At 48.0% G+C, this 24,444-nt stretch overlaps 1 protein-coding gene across 1 annotated transcript in view; it reads right to left on the reverse strand.

Annotated features, from left to right (window-relative positions):
• Positions 1–1,667: 1,667 nt before the first annotated feature.
• The window catches only part of LOC144111292 (piwi-like protein 1), a 59,300-nt gene continuing 36,523 nt past the window's right edge, over positions 1,668–24,444 (reverse strand). Inside the window, exons 5-10 of the mRNA XM_077644538.1 lie at positions 20,875–21,340; positions 16,576–17,421; positions 16,064–16,204; positions 11,156–11,728; positions 9,964–10,347; positions 1,668–5,105 (exon numbers count right to left, since the gene is read on the reverse strand). Coding sequence (XP_077500664.1) covers positions 4,653–5,105; positions 9,964–10,347; positions 11,156–11,728; positions 16,064–16,204; positions 16,576–17,421; positions 20,875–21,195 — 2,718 coding nt within the window. The 5' untranslated portion in view covers positions 21,196–21,340 and the 3' untranslated portion in view covers positions 1,668–4,652. The remainder of the gene's footprint in view (positions 5,106–9,963; positions 10,348–11,155; positions 11,729–16,063; positions 16,205–16,575; positions 17,422–20,874; positions 21,341–24,444) is intronic.

Here is a 24,444-nt window from a genome sequence, read left to right on the forward strand (position 1 = left end):
AAAAAGCACTATAGCTTTGTTGACGTCTTTAAAACAGCGCATTACAAATTCAAACATAGACACAAGAAACACAGACAAATGGGCGATCCGGCGCTTTTTTCCACTTTCTATAAACATCAATCCTTGACCCATAACTTCCTGTTGCGCTCAACAAATACTATTCTATTCACGAACACAGTGTCAAGCAGCTGCATTCCTATTTTGCTAATATATGATTTATACTGCTATTTTTGTTTTGTTAGCGATATTCAATATTTAATTGCACATATTGATGTTATTACTCTTTTGTTGTTTTGCTTTGTGTGAGATCTTTTTTGTGATATGCATCATGTATGCTAAATGCTGTGTGTATGCTATGGAAATAGTATAGATCAGTTTCATTTGTGAACATTTTGGGTGCATTTTTTGTAAACGCACGCTACTGCCATTCACATGCACACGCACGCGCAGAGAGAGCGTTGCAGCACACACTCGCGCTGAGCATTGCACATCATATTATTCGTCAATACTATTGTCAACCTAATATTGCGGTAGTGACAGATGTGTGCGGCATGCATTGGCGTGGACAGTGTTGTAGCAGTAACACGGCACATAGAGCATGCGCGTTGGCGTCGACATTGCTGCATAAACGCGGCATTTTATAAATGGCAAATTGGCACGATGGTGAAAAAGCTCAAGATGCGCATAACTGGTTCCATAGATCTGTGGACACCTCGATTGTGCTTTCAGGTAAGTGACGGTGGGGCCTACCTGCAAAGACCCATGCTTTCCCACAATGTTTCGTACTTAGCAATACTAAACCACCAAACTACCAGTAATTTGTTGTCTAAATTTGCAGGATTGTTTAAATTCAGCTATCACGCACTTTTATTTCACAAAAATCCGGCTTCCACTGCTTCATTTCCTGCCAGGCGGCACACCGTCGGAACCAAGCTGGCCGTAGGGTGCCTCAAGGCACCCAAACTGACTGGGGTATTCAGAATGATCGCACCGACTGTGTGGTAATGCGCCAAAATTCTTGAAAGCCAGTCGCAGTCGGTCTGCGACGACAGCGACGCGAAACCAATTCGCAAAACGGCTCATATACACTGTGCGGCATTGACAATCGCTCGATGTGAAGTTGGATTAGGTATCGAAAATGAAAATTTGTTTTTGAGGAAAGGAAATGACGCAGTAATTGTCTCGCCTATCACATGGGCACCCGAACCCCACCGTAAGGGAAGGGATAAAGGAGGAAGGGACAGAAGATAGAGGTGCCATAGCGAAGGTCTCCTGACTAATATCGACCACCTGGTGATCTTTAACGCATGGGAGTCTTTTGCGTTTCGCCTCCATCTAGAATGAGAGATTTGACCTAGAATACCGACCCGGCATGAAAAATACGCAGGGCAGCTAACACAAGCGGTCATGCATCTTTCTTGGTGTTCCAAATTTTGGTACCCACAAATGAAAACTTCAGTGTGGTTAAGTTTTATGCAGCTTTTGAACACTTCACTTTCCTATCTCATAAAGCACCAGAGCTACAAGTATCATGCAATACCGTAACACTACACAACACGAAGCGAAGAACCCAGCCAAGTAATGTTTGCATAGACAGCAGCCAGGAAGCCAGAGTACTTGTCCCATGTCAATGCTACGCCAATGAAGCGCAAGTGTTCAAGCGGGAAACTTGGTATGAATTTTATTGAACACACTGCAAATTACATCCAAAAGAAACTGTTTGTCCAAATCACCAGAAGTGCACATAAGTAAATTCAAGCTAGGTAACTGCTACATATGTATGATATCCCAAAAAAGAAAAAGCACCATGCAAGAAGAACTTCACTGATATGAAGCCCAACTTCTTTTGATACCATTTATACACCCTTCAATGCTTGACACATGAAAAAGTGGAAGCTACACACCTGACCTCCAAAGCTACACGCTGCACCCAATATAACACAAACTCGGTAACTGCCAAGCTTGTTGAAACATCGGAAAGAATATGAAAAATTACGCTATACATCCTTCAATGAAATAGTGCACACCTTGCATAAATCATAACTACACTTTTGGCATATCCCAATTCCAGTTAACACCCTTCTTTCCAAATCAATTAGCATTTCTAAGTCCCTTATACTTTGACAATTTTAGTTCGCATACAATGCATGCGAGCATGCGACTGAGGTTCATTGCTTAGCTTCTAATTTTAATACTTTATGCTCAGAAAAGGCCCCTAAGCCAAGAATTTTAAGATCCCTATGTTGCATAGCAGAGCTTCCATTGCCATCTGCCTGCTCCTCCTGACATACTTAGCCCTTTTGAAGCATGAGCGTTGAAACCCATCTCGTAAACTAAGACATTAAGCTAAGAGATCGGGGAAATGTCATTATATTCGACATGTAGAAACCTGGAAGCATTCGGGGCCTTTCCTGAGCATACCATGCTGACATTACGCAACTATCCTAGCCAGACCAGTAGCACTGTTATTCATAAAAATGGCTGCAGTCGCAATTCAAATCAAAATATCTAAAGACAACATACATCTATGCCGGATAATAATTCCATGCCCAGATGCTACATGGAAAAAAGTTCAATTTCAGATCCTTACACTGCTTGGTGTAGCACCATTCTTCTGTTTTGAAGACCTAGCTTCCCCTGCCCTCTGCCTATTTACTCTCACACAAGAAGTTCACCCCTCTTGAGCGCATGAGTGTTCCAAATGGTCCCTTCAACTATGAGACCCAGCAAAGCAGCAAGCAGAGGAATGGGGTTTGTCATCAACTTCTCATGAAGGAACCTCGCAGGCTTCAGGGGGCTTTATTTACCAAATGGTAACGGCACAACTATTCCGACCAAATTCTCAGTGAAGTTTTTGTAACAACATTTACAAAAAAAAGTTCCAATACAAATTTAAAGCAAACCAAGATGTAAAGACAACTGACCAAAAAAATTGCTTCAACAACTTTTGAAAGCAAACCATATGACAACATTTACGCACAAAAAGTTTCAGTACAAATTCAAAGCAAACCAACATGTAAAAACAAACAAAAAGTTCCTACGACAACTTTGGAAAGCAAACCAACTACTGACAAAAAAAAGCACACAATGAAGGAAAAAAGAAAGGCAAGAAATTAGAAAGTAAGGCATTGGTAGAAACAAAAGTGTTTAAATGGAAAAAATGAAGCAATTCTAATTTAGGAACAGTGCCTTGCTCATTTCCAGAGAAAAAAAAAACAGAGGGCTTTCAGTCACCATAACACCTCACAGAGGTTCCAAGATGAATCTTGAAAAAAGTCGAATATTTTTAGAGAAAAGTACAGGAGTGAGATGCTGCACTGACTAACTGCCGCATCACAAGAACCCATTTTTTGAAATTGTTACGAATAAATCAAGATGAAACATAATTGCACATCAATAAACACATGAGATGCTTAAAAATCATTTTCAGGCAGAGAAAACAAAAATAAAAAATCATCATGAGTGCTTCTCTAGCCCCACGCATGAGAAAATCGTGTTAGCATCCACACAAAATGCGCAACACTAATTGTTTCAGTGAACCAATTGGAAGAACACCAATCGGTTCAATACATTCTTGGCTGCAACAGGCTAGACAACACCGCTCTACCTGTATTACATCCAGGCATTCCTAACCTGTTTATATTGTTTACTGCAACAACACGTATGTGTCATGCTAACTCATTACAATTCATTCAATATAATCATGCGAAGAAAATGAGTCACTGGCCACAAGTGGCAGAATCAAGATATATGCTTCACTGCCTACATAAAGAAAACCAAGTCAACATACTTCACTGAAATACGATACAGAAAACATACCATGACTACACGTCTGATGACGACATGCCTACATGGCTAATGAAAAAATTAAGATATCTGCTTGCATTTTTCAATTATAATGAAAAATATGTACATCATAAATCAAATCATTCATTCACCCACTCTCCTAGTTAAAGTCTGAAAAAATTCGCTATAACAATCTGGCAATCACTTGTGACATTTGAAAAAATAGATAACTTGATAAGGAATACCATTAACTTATTGAACAAATTCATAAACAGATTAATGCTCTCGAACAACCAGAAATTCTCCAATAACAATACAAAAATGCCTGCTCTGAAAACTTGATGGCCGTATTCATGGGCAGTACATGTTATTTAGTTCAACAAAATCACGGAATAATGACACCCGCAATTCTTGAACCAGTATCCGTTCATTTTACAAAAACTGCCCATGGGCACAAACAAAAAGATATCAAGAAAACGCGAAAAAAGTCAAGCGTCAAGCACCCATCAAGAATCAAATTGCACAAGACACATCGAATTCATTGCTCTCCTAAGGTAAAGTGGAAAAAAATGTGCCATCTAGTACAGATAAACTTTGAATCAATGACTTACTGCCACGCAGCAGCTCCTGCAGCGAAGGCCTCAGGCATGAACCTTTCCACAAACAATCATCAGACATGCCCTTCACATCGCCAGTGTTCTCACCTGAAAAAGCAAACCTTACTACAGAGCCATGGTAAGGCTTAACCCCTCCCTGCGTCTATTAGACGCCGACGCTTCGTTCATGAACTGCCATGGGAACATGCGGTGGTCAATCACATTCACCTGCTTAGCCTCTTTCCGTCGGCAAACCCCGAACGCCAGAGTTTAAAGGTAAAAGAGGGTTGAGGAGAGGCACGGGTTGTGCTCCGTGTGCAGTGACTGGCCGGCAAGGAAGGCCAGCTTGTGGGCGTACTGGCACGGGGCCGGCACGCGGACGGTGCCCGGCCAGTTGAAGTAGAGGTGGGTCAGCTTGTAGGCCAGGCGCTGCATGTGGTCTGGCTTGAGGCCCGTCGTGTCGTAGATGACGTTGTAGAGGGTCGGGGCCACGGTGCCCTGGCGCACGCTCTGGGACACCAGGAAGAAGTCGTAGCGCTCGGGGCGCGTCACATCGCTGTCGACCACGGTGCCCGGCGGCGGGTTGGTCACGCGCTCACGGCTCGGCAGGAAGAAACGCGTGGAGATGCGCTTGGTGACCACCACGAAGGCCAGCTTGTGCTGCACGCCCGGGAAGAGCGCTTGCAGCGAGGCCACTATCTGATTGATCTCAAACTCCTTCACCTGCGCCGGGAACACACGAGACATGCTTCAGTCGCGCCCGCTGCCGCCACCAGCACCACTTGCCAGTGCACTTCTGCTGACAGCAGAGGCCATTGGAAGTTACCAAAAAGTCATTGGACGATTGGTGGCTCAAAAGCAGGAAGGTGGCATAAGGTTAAATGTACAGGACTGAAAACGGAGAATTGCAAAACCAATTTATAACAGTTAAATAAAAAAATCCTATGAGATCACTGCGACCCCCGCACTGGAGGAATGCGAAAGCATTGACGCCTCCTTGCCCCTCTTTGCCTAAATAAAGTGCCATCATTGCCCATTTCGAGTTAAAAAAGTTGGCGCCATGCTTCGGTTTTAAATTTGGTGCCACTGTTCGCTCCGTCTGCACTTCCGGTTTTTCAGATTTGGCGCCAAGGTTTAGCTCCACCCATTTCCTGTGTTTTAAATTTGTGCGCCATTTGTGTTTGGCCCCGCCCACTTTTGGGACATTTTTGGCTCTGATTAATTACTACCCAACTAGCACCTTATGATTCCTCCTGCGAGATTTTTTGATGCTGAATCTAATGCAAACATTGTTTTCCTTATAACTCAATTCGTTCGAACGTTATCGTGATGACAAGCTCCTAATGACACGAAACCGCATAAAATGCCATGCAATGCTTCGTATTAATAAAATAAAGCCGATCCGGGGCCAACTGTGCACGCGCTACCTAGGGCTCCAGGTAGTGGCGTATGGTAATGGGACTGCACCAGGAGCTTTCACCCAAGCCCCAGTGGCAGCAGTTTTGGTGTACATTGATGGAACGTGATGGAAGCATGTGCGCAAGTCTAATCTGATTATCGCCACTTGCTCGGGCTTCCAACATCGAATTTACATGTTGCACATCATCATACAGCCCCCGTCATCTCATGTGAAAACCACCAAAAAAACAATATGCTAAACCTTTCGATTACCGCACTGCATTGCCGCGAGCCTGGTCCCGAGCAAGGCGTGCATGCCTGTCACATACTTTCTAGCCATGATGACATCCTCATGGAAAATCGACCGCCCACGCAGGTGCCATCTGCAAAGTTTCCAATATCCGCACATTTTTTGTCATGCTATCCTGAACTCCCGCGAATCAAATCAGTGCGTACGTACATGGCAGATGCTCAGAGCTCCAGCCTCTTGATTCCTAATCCTATTCTACTAGTCCGAAATTCAGCCTGCCTTGCTACAAAAAGTTACCGTTCTTGGAAGAAAATTTAAGTTTACTGTGGAATAAAAGCTTTCTGTAATCACTACAACGCCTTGGCAAAAAGTTAAGCGTGGTCCACTGCTGCAGTTTCCTGCCGGATCACACTTCCAACACGGAGGCCGCATCATCTCCAGCAGACACGAAATGTAAAAATACCCGCGTAGTCTGCAATGTAAATGCAAGTCAAAGAACAGCTTGTAAATATTAATTAGCCACCGGTGGTCTAAATTATCCCCGTGCCCTTTACTACACCATATCTCGCGCAGCTTTCATGCAGCTTTGATACGCTCAGTGCCAAAAGTTTTTAGGCAATTGAGTATATATGCCGTTCGGTTGAATAGCCGTCGTCACATTCAGCCCCTCGTGTCGGAAATAATGGGGGCTGCGTAAAACAAATCTTACCATGCCAAGCATTTTCCGCAGAACATTCCGGATTGTCTCTTATGATTCAGCGTTTCACGCAGCATAAAGTTAGCCTAGCTCGTGGCAGGAATTCGAACCGGCGTTTTATAATCTGGGCTGCGTAAAAAATCCTCTCATGCTAATTTGCGGTTCTAGTGATAGACGATTCATTGGTGTGGGTTAGGCGATGAAGTGTTAATGAATGGACTAATTAGAATGGAAAGCCTAACTCCCTCAGCTATCGTGTTACACCGTTAAAGCGAAGCTTTAGTGTCCTCTCCAATTCATTTAATGTGATAGCATTAAGTGGACCATGAAGGCGAAAAACTCGCCAGCAGTGTCTACGTGAAGCATCCACCTGAAAGGGACTTCCCTCTCTCCACCCTCCACCTGTCAACTGTCCTCCTGCAGGGGAGAGGAGCAAGACGTGGGTCGATGGATGAGGAGCAGACCCCCGCTCAGAATATATAGCCTCCCAAAGAACGATGCGTGCGAAATTGAAGCTTCCTGGATCCATTCCTTCTCGCTCAGCTCTGGAAGAACAAAATGGTTCTCAAAGGCCCACCGGTGGCTTTGTTCGAAACGGCCACCTTCCTGTGCAGAGGTATTCCTTACAAAAATTTCCTTTATATAGTCAATAGACTGGCCATAGACTAATGTCTATAATGTCTATAGGCTGTTTATGGACAAATGCTATAGCCTGTTCATAGACTTCTGTCTATAATGTCTGTAGACTCTTTGTGGACAAATGCTACAGAAACGTCTGTAGGCAATAATAATCCTATAGACAGTCTATACACATTATATATGTTTATGGCCATACAATTTTAGTTGACTTTTTTCTGTAGACAGTCTATAGACTATGAATAGACAAAAATATACATCTTTAGGAAACAGTAGTCTCTATAACAAGTTTATAGACTATCTATAGACCATTTTTGTAAGGGATATCGCATAACCACTCCCGCACTGCGCCGGTAGTGGTATGAGGACTTGCCGCAATCTCAGATTTTGCATAGAAAACAACTGGAGTAGACTGGGTAGTGGAAGACAATGGACTCGGAATTGGAATAGAAATATAATTACAATAAAATGAAAACTGAAATAGACTGGTGAGGCAAAGAAGAATGCCGTTATATTTCCTCTGCATTAATCCAACTGATCGCTCTAAAATGTTTTTTCTTCCCAGCTACGAAACACGCTACAGCAAACATTTATCAATAACGTGCAGTTTGACAGGGCCAAAATGACGAAGTCTGTCTCGCCAGGACGTTTTACCAACCCGCGAAATGCTTGCCGAGATGCAATGAATCCTCGCGCCCATGTATTTATTACCAGTGGTGACGAACGCCACAAAACAGGTCAATCATGTTATTATCTAGAAAGATGGTTAGACAAATTCTTTCTGCGACCTTCAATGGCTGGCCCAGGCGGGAGAGAAGATGATGGGATGCCTGCACCGTCCAAGCCACCTAGTTTTCGAGGCCATACGGTGCCATATGCCAGGCCATAGTCACGCCTTCGAAATTCGATTTTCTAAGAGCCGCAAAGAGAAGGTGGGTGTGCTTCTCGACCAGTAAATGTTGGAAACACTTAATAACTGACATACCCTGCCAAGAAATCCTGCTGACAGTAATAGACTCTCGATGTATTTTTCCTGAAAGTCGAGAGAAACTATTGAAATGTTTGGAGGGGATGGCATTAGCATCGGCCAGCTACGTATCTCTCATTGAGACTATCCGAATAACCACAATAGTTATGTAGCAAGCGATTACAATTTAGCTAAGCAGCTTCCCTGTAAACCTGATTCGCTTGTATTTGGATGTTTATGGTTCATGGATTATATGGGTTTAACGTAACAATGCGAGTTGGGCTATGAGGGACGCCGTACTGAAGGGCTCTGGAAATCTCAGATGTTTGCCACCACTACAGTCACAGCGCAAAATGCCTGCACTACGAACCTTCATTACACTCCACATGCGCCTACATAATTTGACTTTATTTACATGATACTGCAGATCTCAAATGGTCCAGGAAGGATGGGCAAAAATTGGAAAGAATCAGCATTTGTAAAGCCAATAAATAACAATACAGTTCAATGGTCACAGTACACATTTTGGAGAGAGTATTTAAGCTCCGCTTTAACGATATGATGCGGAAGCATAAAAGGTTGATTCCCATATATGCAGAAGGTCATTCTCTACATTCATAGAACCATGGGACTCCTCATGCCCCTCCTGGCGCGGGGGTGCAGCGGTTAAGCGATGAGAAACATGCCTGTGCCCTTCTGCGCCCCAGGTTTCTCTTTTTGAGCGACCAATCGTTAACTGCCATCTGCGATGGTGGGGAGCTTGCTACCTATCCGCTAGGCAGGTTGCAACGCCGCCGCAAGGCCACGTGACCTAGATGGCCCACTTGCCTCCTGGGTTGCTCTGTGGGCACCACCTGCCATAGTCATGCTCGTGACTTTATTTACGTTTGTCAAGGACGCGTCCGTATGCAATGAAGGTCAAATTACCACGTGACCTCGCTACATTACAGCAAAAGTGGTTGCACAGCGCCTGAATAGGTAGATACCCATACTTTCGACTCGTTATATATGTGCTAGTATAGCGGCATCATTTGTATAAATTCTAGGGGACACCAGCTTGATGGAGAATGTTCAAAGTGGTGCCAAATGACGACGTGTTCTGGAGGATAAAACTGCTAATTGAGATGAAGCCCAAAACATGTGCGAGATTTGCACCGATGACCTTCCCATCCCAAACCGTACATTCCAAGGATGTTCAGGCGGCCATTGCGGCCGAACCGCCTGTCGGAGTGGTTCCGGTTGGTGTCACACGATTCGCCCTGTTGTGTTGCACACGTTTAAAACATTAATTATCTGACATAACAAAGAAATATACCGGATATAGCGAAGCTGGCTGTAAATTGCAAAAGTAGTGCAAAATCAATGAGGTAGATGGCGCTGCTTGTGTCTTAGAAGGGATGTTTCCGGAAAGGAAACATTCGCAAACATTCATATCTACTCTTGTTCACGTTTGCTGAGCACACCGATGTAATACGGAGCTCCCGTAGCTAACACTCTGAAGTCATACACTGGGGCAGCGTTGGCGGAGAAATTTTTCGCTCACAAGGCCAATGCCTGGTGTTCTGGGTAACAACGCCTCTGACGCTGTCGCGTTAAAACTGCAGGTAAACAGAGTACCATCAGAAATGCTCACCTGGGGGATCTGTCCGTCGGACACCCCGTCGCGGAAGAAGATGATGCGGTCGGGTGAAGCGCCGTCATTGCACTGCGAGTACTTGCGCAGCGCATCAAGCAGCAGCGAGGCAAGCGAGTGGCCCAGCCCCTCGTGGGTGTCGTGGAAGGAGACGCGCGAGTACCATCGTGTCAGGCTCTTGTTTATGCTGGCCACGAAGGCGCCCGCCGAGCGATGGGGTAAGCTCGAGTCGCGGTAGGTGTCGTAGCCGATCACCATGGTGCTGACCAGAGGGATCTCCAGGCACCAGGCCTCACCGCCCAGCTTGCAGTTCAGCTGCACCGCTACCTTGGTGGCCACCGAGCGGATGTTCTTGCGGTTGCCGACGGTGCGCGCGAGGATCACCTGGAAAGTGTAGCAAAAACAATGAGGGCCATCGTCACCATTATGCACTGTACTGCATTAGCCATGGCTTTGCTTTCTTCAGTCTACTTGCCCCATCTGTACCAGTCTACTTGCCTCATCTTACCCTACAGCTCCTTGCTACGTTAACACTTACATACACATCGACCAACTTTCACACCTAGACAGCCCTCACATCGCTCTTGGCGTAAGTGTTTACAGCGCAGGGAAAAGAGGAAACAGCTAATCTTCACAGTAATATAGATTACAGCACGACCAACTAGACAGTCATGCTCCTGGCCAGAGAATTGCTCGGTGCTCAGCATGTCAAATGAAGGGATTATTCTCTTTGCGCACAGCGTTCTCGCCAGTTATGACTAATTGGAGCCTCCATTTATACAAATGAAACCAACCGAAGAACAATTGAAATTAGGTAATTCTAAACTATTTGAGTCCTGAAAAGCACACCACACCACAGCACAGCACACCATCTCCGTATTTTGCACACAAATGGCAAAGGGAACACTCATTTCAACTGATTCTAATTGTGTTTCAAAGAAGCTGGGCTCGGCGCTCTATAATAATGATAATAATAATGCTTGTTGGCATCAAATACAATATACAGGATGCCGGAGGTCGGCAGAAAAAGCTGTCATGAAGACCACTTGACGAAGCCGCAGGCCCCCTGTACAATGGTAATCTTACAGCATCACAAAAACAGACTCATGATAAGTCTTGAAAACTCAATCCAGAGTTTTTACTGGATTTCGCTACCCGCTTTGGGCGACAAAGAACAATAGCGTCGGCCAACCTGCGTGTGGAGGCCGAGGTCGACGCAGGCCTCCTTCTTGATGATGTCATAGCGGTCCTTGCGGTTGTTGGGAAGCACTATCAAAGCCAGCTCAATATTGCCTCCTCTGGCAAGCTGGCGCAGGGCTTCCACGAAGCCGCTCGGCCGGTCGTCATCCAGCAGCACCAGACGCGGTTGCCCGATCTTGACGCCCATGGGCGGGCACACGGAGATCAGGGTGCGCGTGAACTCCGTCACATTGGCCTCCTCGCGTCGGTGGCAGAGGACGATCCACGACTCGACGGCGACGGCCACATGCAGCGGCCGGTCGCGCGTCTCGCGCGAGAAGTCTGCCGTGGTTGCGCTGTACCGGTACGTGTTGCTGCCCTGCATCACCTTCTCGGGTGGCAGCACGCGGGCATCGATTCTGACGAGCGAGTCGTCGAACCTTAGACCCCAGCTGTCCATATCGCTGCGGATAGCCTCGTTGTTGTTGATGCGATCCATGAACTCGAGTAGGTTCCGCACCCGTTTAGAAGGCTCCACGCGGGTGTGCTGAGCCAGGTCCCGCATCACGGACACATTGGCTCGCATCTGCGAGGGAATTAAGGGCCCGTTAGACGGCAACTGTGGTTTGTGGTCTATGGCCGTCCCAAAGCAACTCAGGTTATGGAGGGACGCCAAAGTGGAGGGTCTTCGGATAATTTTAACCACCTGGACTTCTTTAACCTGCACTGACAATGCACGGTACGCGGGCCTCCACAAACTCGCCTCCATCGAAATGCGACCGCTGCGGCAGGGATCGAGCCCGTGTCGTTCAGGTCAGCAGGCGTGCACCATAACCACTCAGCCACGGTGGTGGCGGACAGCGGCACTTATCTGGATAGCTCCAATGGTTCAGAGTCCGCAAAAAATTTTCAGTCGGGTCCCAGAAGGCCCGTATACCCATTATATGCTAAACCAGTTTTAAAAATAGCGCAAACTAGACTTTGTAGGTGCACATGTGCCCTTAGCGATCACGACACAGCGCGGGGTCCGCAATCTTCAAGTTCCGACAAAGTGCATACATTCATGTGGGCATGGCTTAAACTGGGCACGCTTTATGGTTCTACAAGGAATGGTAAAAGATGCTGACGCCTTCCCGTCCCCAAGCCCGTTGCTCCAAAAACGTTTGTAGCGCCTTCAAATCAATTCGAACAAAAACCTTATGAAGAAGATGCACAAACCCCCATTTCTGCTTTCCAACCTTTCAATTTTAAATTCAGGATTTTAGTACATACTAAGTCCTAAGCATTTTGCAGTACCAGTTTTGTAATGCAGTAAAACCTTGTTAAGCCAGCTCAGGGCATACTCGCATGAGCAATACTTGCGCTTAGGAAGTTGCAGCACGAAATCCCCCACCTCCGCTTCCATTCAGCCTCATATCTTGTTGCCTGCTTAAGGCGTAGCGGCTTATCGCGAACGTTTCGGTTACCGTGTACTAATCACGAAAAATGCTGAAGGAATATCTCGTAGCACACCCACGAGTATGCCGCGCATCCAATGGAAGCAAGCTTCACGGGTAATACATCGATACAAATACAACGTAGCACGCTTGAAGCAGCTGACACGCTCGGAGAGCGAGCACTTGTGTGACCTAACAAAGCACCTCTCCTTCGCCCGCGGGGTGGGAGGAAAGGGAGCGAAGCTCGGAATGCTTACCACCGCCGAAGATAACGCCTCCGAAGTGCTCGTAAAAGTTCACATCGGAAAGGTACTCTAGAAACTGTCGCCTTTTGCATGCTTAGAGACAGTCCATTTGAGGCGTCGTTCCAGCAACGGGGGCGGTGCCACGCGGCCTCTTACTGAAGCGGCGAGCTGGTGATCGCTCTGCGCGGCGCGTGCAATCGCAGTGGTTTGGAGCCAAAGATACGCGTCAAAAAAGCATACTGTGTTATTCTACGATCTGCAGACATTCCAAATAGCAAACATGTTGTTTCTGCGAACACGTAAAGAGTTCAAAAAGCAGTGATTAAGTTCATTCTGCAGGTTGGAAACGAGTTTCAGCCCAATGGCCCATCTGTTAATCAGCGACATACTCTGTTGACGGCACGTCACTGTGTGATCAATGCATTCCTATCCGGAGTTTTGTTCATGCTACCAGCGTAGCCTATTACAGCTGCATGAAAGCAGTGCAGAGCTTAAACACTTAGCTGATACGGAGTATATTTCATGCTACCAGCGTAGCCTATTACAGCTGCATGAAAGCAGTGCAGAGCTTAAACACTTAGCTGATATGGAGTATATCGGTTATATTCGAAGGCAGACGTTTGCAGCAAACAGATTTTTCATCAAGCTTCAGTCCATTCTGGTCTAGATTAAACACTGCTTTCTTGCCACGACGTGATTGCTAAAGAGTGATATGAGTGGCAAGAACTTCACAATTGTACCTTCATTCTTCAGATATAATGCGTAAAGTGGATGAATAATTGCAAACGCTTCTTGTCAACTGTCGTCTGCTCACTCGATCACAGCGTTTTCCCCCGCTTGTCAAAAACACATTTTGAGCTCTAATTTCGACTGTATTATAAAGCGCGAATGGCCCCTGGCTGCCGCTTCAAGCAACAGCTACATTGCCTCTTCTATTACCGCATATGTGACCAACGTACGCTGCAGATGGACTATAATCGGATACAATTAAATCTGCAGCAAAGCTCCGCCCACATTCAGGACCACCGAAAAGAATTCCTCCATGAGAAAATGTCGACCACTGGTAAAAATTTCTGTTTACGCAAACAAGCAGTCAATCATGCGTCGAAATTGTAGGCTCAAGGATTTTGATGTTTCTGGCTTGTTTGATGCAGTCCAACATTAAAAAGTTGATTTTGATCACCGCTGTAATTGGTAAGTGTTGTACGCTGTGGACCATGGCCAGTGTTACTAACTGCTGATTTTTTTTTTAGTTGTGCACTTATAAGCTCAGCACGCAATAAATACACATACCGCATTTACGCGAGTTAAGGGCCGCACTCGTGTAGGCGTGAAATATAGCGTCAGACTGCCTGTGTCATTAAAGTAGTTTATTTGCGCTTTCGGGTGAGTGCCAAAAGAAGAAGAAAGTGAACGCGCAAAAAATTACACTTTAAAGTGTTTGTCGCACTTCACCATGCTGAGTTCGCAAGTTTCAACGCCGACGGGGTTTTGGCGCGTGGCACTTGCGAACTAGCGAGATAAAAATTTAATTTCAGCCTGTTATGCAGCCAAACTCAACCTTAGGATCTTATTAATAACCAAGAATCATTTACTGCTGCTTACCTAGACTCTAAAAATCACATCAAAGGTGCTACAACGTCAAGAAGCCGCTTTGCTTCTATAGAAACGCAGGCTATGGCATCGGCGCCATCACCGCCTCGTCCGCTATGTCGCACTGCCGCCGCGCCACCTATAGGAGCTGGAATGACCGAATAGCGTTGTCCGATAAAGACACTGTTGCCTCTGTCAAAACGCCATCAAGGAAACTTAAGACGGGCTTCGCCTGTTCAACCAAAACGGCCGAGGCCTAGCAGAGAAATCAGGCAGCATCTAGTGGGGAAATTTATAGCCGATTGAAATGCCCTGGCAGCTGTGCTAGTACAACCTCGAGGCATATCACAAAATAACGAATTTATGTGGTCATGCACGAATAAAAATGACAGAATTTTGGCCTAAATTCTATAAATGTGGGAAAGCAGAACTGCATAAATCCTAGCTACTCAAATGCAACCGCATGAAAAGACACGGCACGGCATGAGCTGTTGCTCACGTGACTCCGACCCTGATGGCTGTCGCGCGCTGTGAGCGGGGACGGTGGAGCGCACTGGCGACGCGTTGTGGGTGAGAGGATTGGCTAAGCGGTGGCGCTAGGTTTGTAAACGACGGCGGCACCGTCGGCAGTGATGGCACAAAGCCACAAACAGCGCAAGATCTTGTTCCAGGATAACCCATCATAATAGTGTTTTCGAACTAAAACAGTACAGTATGGTATTTGGGGTTTAACGTCCCACAGCAACACAAGCCATGAGGGAGGCCGGTGTAGAGGGCCCGAAGTAATTTACATCACCTGGGGTTCTAACAGTGCCCGCGTGTTCCGCCCTTGATGCAATTACCCTATTATTGATGCAGTACAAGGGTGCATCCGACTGCAGCCGTGGTGATAAGAATAAGCGAAATCTGATCTAGCGATCTATCACTTCCCACCTTCTCTGCCATTCCTCTCGTACTTGCCCTCCCCCTCTCCACTTATGCGAAAAGCTGCATTTCCCTCTTTCCACTCTGCAACCTGTCAACTGTGGCAAGCAGGTAACAAGTGAATTGAATTAAATTAAGCTCCTAAGGCTGACGCTGTTGTAGATCACGCGATAGAATGCAGGGCTTTATGACCAAACTACATCTGTATCATCTGCCACTTAAACAGCTGACGCTGACAAAAAAAAAAAGAGACAAACAGCCATATACGTGTCAAACAGCCGTATAGGCATTGTTGGTCTAGAGTTCCCAGCACTATGGCTGGCAGATTAGAAGTGCCATGAGGTTTGTCACACGACAAACTGACAAACGTTTCGGTATGCCGCGCATTAAAAGAGAACGCCGTTGCAACTGTTACGCTGTTCAACATAGCACACTTTCAACTTTCCGCACCGCGCCGTCACTGGACAGCCCTTTTGCGTCGTGCCGCTGCACCTCATACTCTCCCACCATACTGCGTTGTATTTGCAAGTATTCAGGTATTCACGCTCGCCGAGCGGCGCATCAATGGCCTGATCCCTCCCTGCCTCCTCCGTAACCCCCACACCCCCCCGCCGGTTGTGCGCACGTCTACGGCCAAGTCGCGAACACAGGAGTTAGACCCATTATAAACAGCGGCCGCTGTAGAAAAGGTCAAACAGCACTACATTCAAACCGACTGCCCACCTCGTCAGTGAGTCCCGTCAGGACACATAGCTCCGGCACCAGGTAGATGTTCTGCGTGCGACCGGCGCGCAGGTCCTTTTCCTTGGGACGGACCACCAGCAGCGGCTGGTGCATGTCGCGGATGTGCCTCTCATACTGGTCCTGCACATGGCATCGCCCAAAGGCGGACGGGGTCGGTTGTACCTGCAGCTATACTGCTAAGCATACACACTCTCACATACACTGGGCTTTGCAACACATGGATAAATTTTTGAAGAAACAAAATGGGCTGTATGCCAGATAGCTAGTGGTTTGTCACAGAAAGACGGCATCAATGGAAGGAAAACGTGATTCAGTGAGAGGCGGCTGAGCCAGATAGAGAAACAAACTTGGAAAAATTCGGGTACCACTCCAGAATGGACCCTCCTGGCATAATATATTGGAAGAAGTTTCTGATGTGATGGTGACGACACCACCAGTTAATTCACCACTTTGCACAGAACCTATAACATGCCACTAGTAACAACACGTACCCGGTAGTAGTCGGCGTACGTCTTGGACCCCTCCTTGGTTTCAAAGGTGCAGGCCGGGTTTTTGTTCCAGTCAATGTCATCCACCCTGTAGGTCTTGTTGTTGTAGGGCGTCATGACAATGCAGCCGGCCACCCGTTTCACGCACTCGTCCTTGTAGTTCGGGACATGCTGGATCTGAGACATGAGGTCAAAGACGCTGTCGCGACGCAGCACCTTGTGCAGCGTGTCCGTCACCAACAGGACGCCCGCATCGTGCTGACCAATGGCTGTGACAAGCCCCTGCCACAGCTCGAGTGCGTGCTGCGGAATGCTCGCCACGGCTCGCTTGTCGAAGAAGTACCGGTTGATCTGCACAAAGTCCAGGCGCTCCAGGTTGCGGCGCATCTGCGTGTTGAAGAGGCGAAGCAGCTCCGGGTTGAACGGGGCCAGTTCCTGGACCCACTTGAAGCGGACGCAGATGATCATGCCGTCGGTGCGCCGCTGCGGGAACACCTCGGTGATGTCCTGGTTCAGCCGCTTCGGCGACTTCAAGTCAGACATGCCATCGAACACGAGGCACTTGTCGAACATGTCCATGTAGTCCACGAGCAGGGCACGCCGCATGCGACTAGACTCAACCGTCGGCGTGAACTCCACGTGGTACTGGTGTATGCAGCACTGGGGCATGGAGATGAGCCGGAAGTAGTTGGCCACAACCTTGATGGGGCTGCCCGAAATGCCTTTCTTGTTGTTGATGTGCGCAGGCCGCGTCTCGATGACGGCGGACTTGTCGCGGCGACGCCGGGTCTCTAGGCGGTCGCCGTCGCCACTGACGCCAGGTGTGACGGCCGGTGCGAACTGTAACTGCTGCAAGCAGACATGAAGAGAGGGAGAGAGAGAGCTTTGCACACAACGCCACAGCTCACTCTACGCATATACTTAAAATTTCACGAAGGCACTAAGTCTGCTTAAGAGCGCAATTACGAAAGCCTTTGCTGTCCTATGTTTTTTCCCTCCATTTTTCACCCGCCGCGTTGGCTGAGAGGTAAGGACGCGCGATTATTGAGCCGAAGTTCCCGGGTTCGATCCGACCTGGGCGGTCGCGTTTCGTTGAAAGTGTAACGCAAAAGGCGTTCGTGTGCTGTGAGATGTCGGTGCTCGTTGAAGATCCCCACGTGGTAGAAAGTATTCCGGAGATCACCACATGGCACCTCTTACTTGGTTTCTTCTATCACTCCCTCTACCACACTTCTCACCACATGGCACCTCTTACTTGGTTTCTTCTATCACTCCCTCTACCACACTTCCCTTACGACGCCCATTCCTGTGTCCGCCGAGGTATGTGAGACAGTTACTTCATTTCCTTTACTCAAAAACACCTTTCCCTCTATTTTTCACTGTTTTGTTATTCGTTGTGGTTTTTGTATCTTTTACTATTTCATTTTTGTAATTTCTAATTTTATTTTTATTTTGCCGTTTTTGTTTTTGTTCTAATTTTATTTCATTGCATATACGTTATTTGCTTGTGAACTGTTGCTTAGCTTTTTTTACATTTATTTACTACACAACTTATGATTGAGAGTGCGTGCTAAAAATTTCCGTCCACAACATGCGTCCACGGCACTCATGAGCGAGGATAGGCTTACGCCTTAACTCATACTCCTCTTGAGTTGATCAAAGAGATGATCTTGAATACTGCAACAACCCGTACAACCGTTACATCAGATACGCGCTGATGTAAAAACTCCTGCTCTTTTTGACTGTTGCAAATAGGTTTGAGCAATATGGCTGCCAACCACATCGAACTAAGGCTCTAAAACACGAAAAGTTCTATCCGTGTGGGCATCGCATATTAAAAAGCTCAGAACAACTTTCTGGCGCTGCTGCACTTGTGCAGCCACCCTTCATGAAGAAGAGCCGCATTCCTGCACCCTGTGGTGTTACCACTGCGGAGGGGACCACGCCCTTTCAGTACAAGGTGCTTTGTGCGACAGCGAAGAGACCGAGTTTGTATACAGACGGCCTATTTTCATCGAATTCATCTTCGTTGAACGCTGGACCGTATCCTTGCAAGTGACACCTATTCTGACGCGCAAAAACCCACAAACTCATCCTAACCCCCTCCATAGCACTCTGGTCGGACCACACCTCCAAATGATCGCCTGCCCCATCCGCCCCTGGACACAGATCGAAAGGAGCACCGACACTCGTCCGGCCTCATACGGCAACTTGGGCCAGACTAGAACGATTTCCAGTGCAAATTACCTCAACGCAACCCCCTTCCCGATCACACCGGACACCTGCGCCACGTAACAAGCGGACAGCAGCTGAGGTATCAGCATCCAATCCGACATTCATTGATTGGAAAGCTCACCTTGTTCTACTGCGGGCTGCCCAAGTCAAACCTGCTCAGCCAGGTATTATCCTCAGCCAGGCACCATCCTGGCCCTCTCCCTGGCCTTGTACCACACAAGCTAACTTCATGCAACCACCCTTCATCAAGTACTTGCCTCGAACAGCAATGTGCCGCCTTTAAGGAGTGTTTGGCATCATGCGAACAACAAATCGCCTGCATAACGGAAGGCATAACCTGCATGAAATCAATGGTCGCGGATATTCTCAAGGTCGTCAATCGTCTCGTCTCCCGCATTTTCAGCAGACGATCTATAATTTTAGAGGACACAGGCAAGACTAATATAGGGCGGCAATTGTTTATGTAATCAGGCCGGCCTCCTTTATGTATAACTATGACTTTAGCTATCTTCATGCTATCAGTGAATTAGATCTTCCTTACCCAGCAACAACTCACACGGCTCGCTTCTGCCTAAACAATTTACGCGAAGCTTCTCTCTACCTCCCCAGTCAACATCAGATTGCATGACACCGGTCTCTTCCTACCTCTTACCTGCCTTCCTGGCGTTCACCGGAACCGACAGATTGCATGATTATCCGGCGCCTTCCAAGAGACCCCTGGTTACTTCATCATTTCAGCCTTTCCCCAATCGATCTCCCTCTTCACGTTATCAATACCCCCGTCTCATCAAACCTAGTCTTTGGCCCCTCCCCCATAGCATGACACCAAGGCTAGATGAAGACAGGCGGCTTGTAGACGCGACACATCACACAACTCCGTGCCGCAACCGGACGGTGGCCTACAATGACGCGGTGGTCTCATATTCACACGGACTGGGCGCTTCAACGTACGTGATGTGTACAGCCCCACACGCTCTCGTCTCAAACATACACCTCCAGGCCATACGGTCAATCTCCTAATGCTTCCACCCTGGAAACTATCCCAGCTGTGCACACCATCAGCTCCTTCACTCAGTTACCCCCGCATCAGTATACACAATATACACGGGAAACATGGATATGCTATCCGTTGCCTTCAAAAGCGCACAATCCCGGCGGACCTATACGGCTACCTCAGTGAGGCCCTGCGTACCCCCTGCACGGTCACAGGTAGGTAGATTTCTGGCCATGCTGGGACCGCAGGTAATTTGGTGATACTATGAACAGTATCGAAGTCTCCTCATTTTGCCCGCGAAAACTGACGGCAACGTCGACGCCTGCGCTCCACGGCACCATCTTAGCGTAGAAAAGCTCCGTTTCGCATTGAAGCAGCTTCTCGTCATTAGATTAATGCGCTAAGACGTTTAATGTATACGGGCGAACTTCGGCAAGTTGTCTTCTGTGTCACCACTGTGAAATGCCAGATTGAGGGCCACCTGAGGGGCTATCTTCATTTCATTATATAGAATTAAAGAATTTGAGAGCGCATGCATATGCGTATAATTACAGAGCAACGCTTTTAAGTTCTCGAGTAGCACTACGACGCTAATCCCAGGTAACGGGCCTTTAACAGGTGTTGTTATAAAATTGAAATGCCTCCGATTGCATATTCTTCCGCTCTCTCCATTCTTTGCACATTCCGCGTTCACCCTCCCCTGTCTACGGTAGCAACTCTTCGGACGGTTTCCGTGGCAGCCATTTTTCAGTTGCGAATTACTACTAATACGACGCAATACCCAAGGGTGCCGCCGCGGTGGCTCAGTGGTTTTGGAGCTCGGCTGCTGACCCGAAAGACGCGGGTTGGATCAAGTCCGGCGTTCTCGAATTTCCATGGAGGCGAAATTCTAGCGGCCCGTGTACTGTCCGATGTCAGTGCACGTTAAAGAACCCGAGGTGGCCAAACTTTCCAGAGCCCTTCACTGCGCTCATAGCCTCAGTTGGTCTGGGACGTTAAACCCCATAGACCTAGGCCTAAAACATAGCCAACAGCTGTTCAAGAGCTGTCGCTGTAAACAAGAGATAACTCACCTGAGGCACCACAGCTGAGGGGGCCATCGCCGCCATCTGGTGGAGGTGCGCCTCGTCGCCGATGGCCATGCTGTCGATGGAGAACGACAGGCCCGCCACGCTGTCGACGGCGGGCATCGACGGCAAGGACACCGTCGCAGGCCTCAAAACACCAGGCGTCCTTGGAAAAGCCGCTGGTGGTGCCATGGCAGCAGGAAATTGAGGCACCGTAGGTGCCGCCTGTGCTCCGGGCAATACGACCACGGCCCGTGCCCTGCCGCGCGAACGGCCGCGAGCGCGACCGAGGGGCGGAGGTGCTTGACCGCCGCTGTTTTTGTCCATCTGGCTCTACAACGAGCCGCTGAGCTACAGCGATGCCCACTCGTTGTGGTGGTGTTGAAGACAAGACCCGTCAAGGGTGAGACGGCTTAGGTCTATGTGCTCGCCTCGTTGACTCGAATAGCGGCAATTGGGCGCAGCAGAAGCCCTGCGGCGACGAACAAAGACATGATCGTCACTCTTAAAATGCAAGCAGGACAAAAGGAGCGTATATGGGGAGGCAACTGCATGGCACCCGTACCCGAGCGCTGACGTTCAGAACACGCGTTTTTTTTTTCCTTCAAGGGATAACACAACCTGCACCTCAGCCGCTGAGGTGTCTCTGTGGTTATGGCACTCGGCTAATGACGCGAATGACGCGGGTTCGATCCCAGCCACGGTGGTCGAATTTTCATGGAGGCGAAACTCTAGAGGCCCGTGTACTGTGCGATGTCATTGCACGTTAAAGAACCCCAGGTGTCGAAATTTACGGAGCCCTCCACTACAGCGTTCCTAATAGCCGGAGACGCTTTGGGCCATTAAACCCCATAAATCAAACCAAACCAAAGCAACTTGCACCTCAAAAGGCAAGATATTCCGTTCGATGCAATGAGACAGTACACAGTGCAGACAACAGCAACGAAGCTTACTCACGTGGCATCGTGCTTCAAATGGTGAGATTCACGACGCAAGAGCGCTACCTTGGTGTCCTTCGCTATAAGGCCCGACCGAAATATTGCTTTCCGTGTGCGCCTTAGCTGATTTTGAATTGAAAATAATATTTAGGCACTACCTGCAACGTTGCGTTCCGGATAGTTTGGGTAGAGGTACAACGCAACCAAGGCATTGGCTGGGGCGTTTAATTCCTTCCCTGACGTGTATACCTCAACTGCTAAGTCACACACTAAGATCCAAAACGGCTTGGTACTACTGGAACGCTACGCATCAGGGATCTGACAGTCGGCCGTCGCTCTATATATACTAATGATTCTTGTTCCACCAGCCATAACATATAGATATCCAGGCAATCACTGAAATGCACTGCGAGGCTGATCGTTTCGGTGGATATCCTTCCTGCCAATTAATTACGACGGGATGGAGCAGACTGCGCATTTACGCGTGTCTAGTTCGACGGCTCCTCCTCATTTCCACCAAGAGATGTGGCTCTGAACAGCGCACCGATAGCTCAAGTACGCGAGGGCGTTGCTGTGCAGATATTGCTTTTCGCCTCACATGAAACACGCCCGGGATCCACGAGCGCTGCAGGTAGCTCGCAACTACGTACAGCGTCCAAGATGCGTTTCAAGCGCGTTGCAGCGTCTGTCGACAAAGCTGCACGAACAGCAAGGCTCGGGGTGCATGCAGTCGGTGACCACGTGACCGCGTAACGGAGTAGCGAGTAACTCGGCAGGAGAGCCGTCTTCGAGCGAAAGAACGCCAGCGACAGAGGACCGACCTCGTCTGTTTTAACGAGGTAGACAAATTAAGTTAACGTAGCATACAAGATAAAAGCATTGGCCAAACAAATTTAACAAGGCGGCACAAATAAATTGGAGGACGCTTAAGCTTCGCTTTTAAGAGCGGAGACCAACAGTGTTTTGCAGAGCTGCCAGGGTGTCCACGGAACGCCTTCGCCCGTTCGGCGCAACGCCGTGCCCATGAAACAAATAGCCTGGAGTCCCCAGCAGGCCTCTGAAGAAAGCCCATCCGCCGCCGAAAGAGGTCGCCAAAATGTTGCGAAGAAGCTGCTGCCTGAATTGGCCGTTGTGCGTCTCCGCTGCGATTTTAGAGGAAAGGAAAGACGCAGTAACTGCCTCACATAACAGTGGACACCTCAACCACGCCGTCAGGTTGTGCGTCTCCGCTGCGATTTTAGAGGAAAGGAAAGACGCAGTAACTGCCTCACATAACAGTGGACACCTCAACCACGCCGTCAGGGAAAGGAGGAAGTTTGCAGTGAAAGACAAATGATGTAATGGAGGTCTGCGTCCTCTCTGGCGTCGCATTCGTTGAACACAAGAGTACACGGGCGCGATCTACATCACATGCGCTCGGGCAGTGCGAGCACCACGACATCGCAATGGTTGGCACCCGCACAAAACAGGACGCACGCAGGTCCGGCCACCGCTGCCTGCCCGTCTGCAAAGCCCGAAGAGGTCGCGATGTGTTGCACCCACGCTGCCGCGCGCAGGGGCGGAACCGTCATGTTATCACCGGGATGAGCGTTCGGACCAGTGGACGTCAAGTGATTTCGTTTGCTGGTTCCCTAAATTGAAATCCACAACCCATATGCGATGTCAGTCCACGTTATTAACTCCAGATCGGCGAAATTACCGAAGCCCTCTACTACGGCGCCTCTCATTGCCTGAATCGCTTTGGAACGCCGAACTATATCAACCCAAACCGAACACGGTCCTTATACCACCTATCATGCCTCAGTGCAAGCTATTCGCATTTACTTCATCTCTATATCATACATAGCGCTGCGTTCAAACAGATCACGACAGTAGATTAAAATGCATTATAAAGCAGAACGCGATTTTTATGGAGTCACATTTCAAAATTTGCACACTCATAATTGTTCATGAGCGCATCAGTACGCGAAGACACTTCACGAAGTCAGAGACCACAACGCATTCACTAAGTCCACCTTCTATTCAGTTCGAACCAACGAGCCTTCTTGACGCGTTTGCGCTTACTCACATCGCAATCTGAGAGACCTTGTTTCCATTCCCAGTGTCTAAGCGATTTTTTATGGCGAAAGCCTTTACAGGCCCATGACTCGACAGCGGGGATGTTCGCAGAAACGTGTCACACTATAGCTGTCAATCGAACTAGTGACGTCAGCGTACAAGAACCGAATAAAAAGTGAAAACCTTAAAAATTAATCACAAATAAAAACAATAAGAAATACAAGGAAATTGACAAACATAGGTAACGAGAAAGAAATAAAAAACAAATTGAAATGACAAACAGAAAATAACAGAATTTTTTAAAAATATACAACGGCCACTGCCGTCGTGGAAAAACACCCGCGTTCTGGAAAGTTGCATGCATTGGCGTTATCTGCGCGCAGTCAGATATAAGTGCCCTCAGAAATTTTTATTTGGAGATTATCGTGTTTCGGGTAACAACGCATTGGCCCACAACGCCGACTTATCTGCGAAACGAGCTCCTTAAAGCCATCGCGTTAAACTCCGAACAGAACGGCACAACCAGCCATGGGCATGCAGCGTTCGAAGGGGATATAGCGCGCGCAGCACTCGAACGCAA

The sequence above is a fragment of the Amblyomma americanum genome, chromosome 11 (assembly GCF_052857255.1).
Source record: "Amblyomma americanum isolate KBUSLIRL-KWMA chromosome 11, ASM5285725v1, whole genome shotgun sequence".
NCBI lineage: Eukaryota > Metazoa > Arthropoda > Arachnida > Ixodida > Ixodidae > Amblyomma > Amblyomma americanum.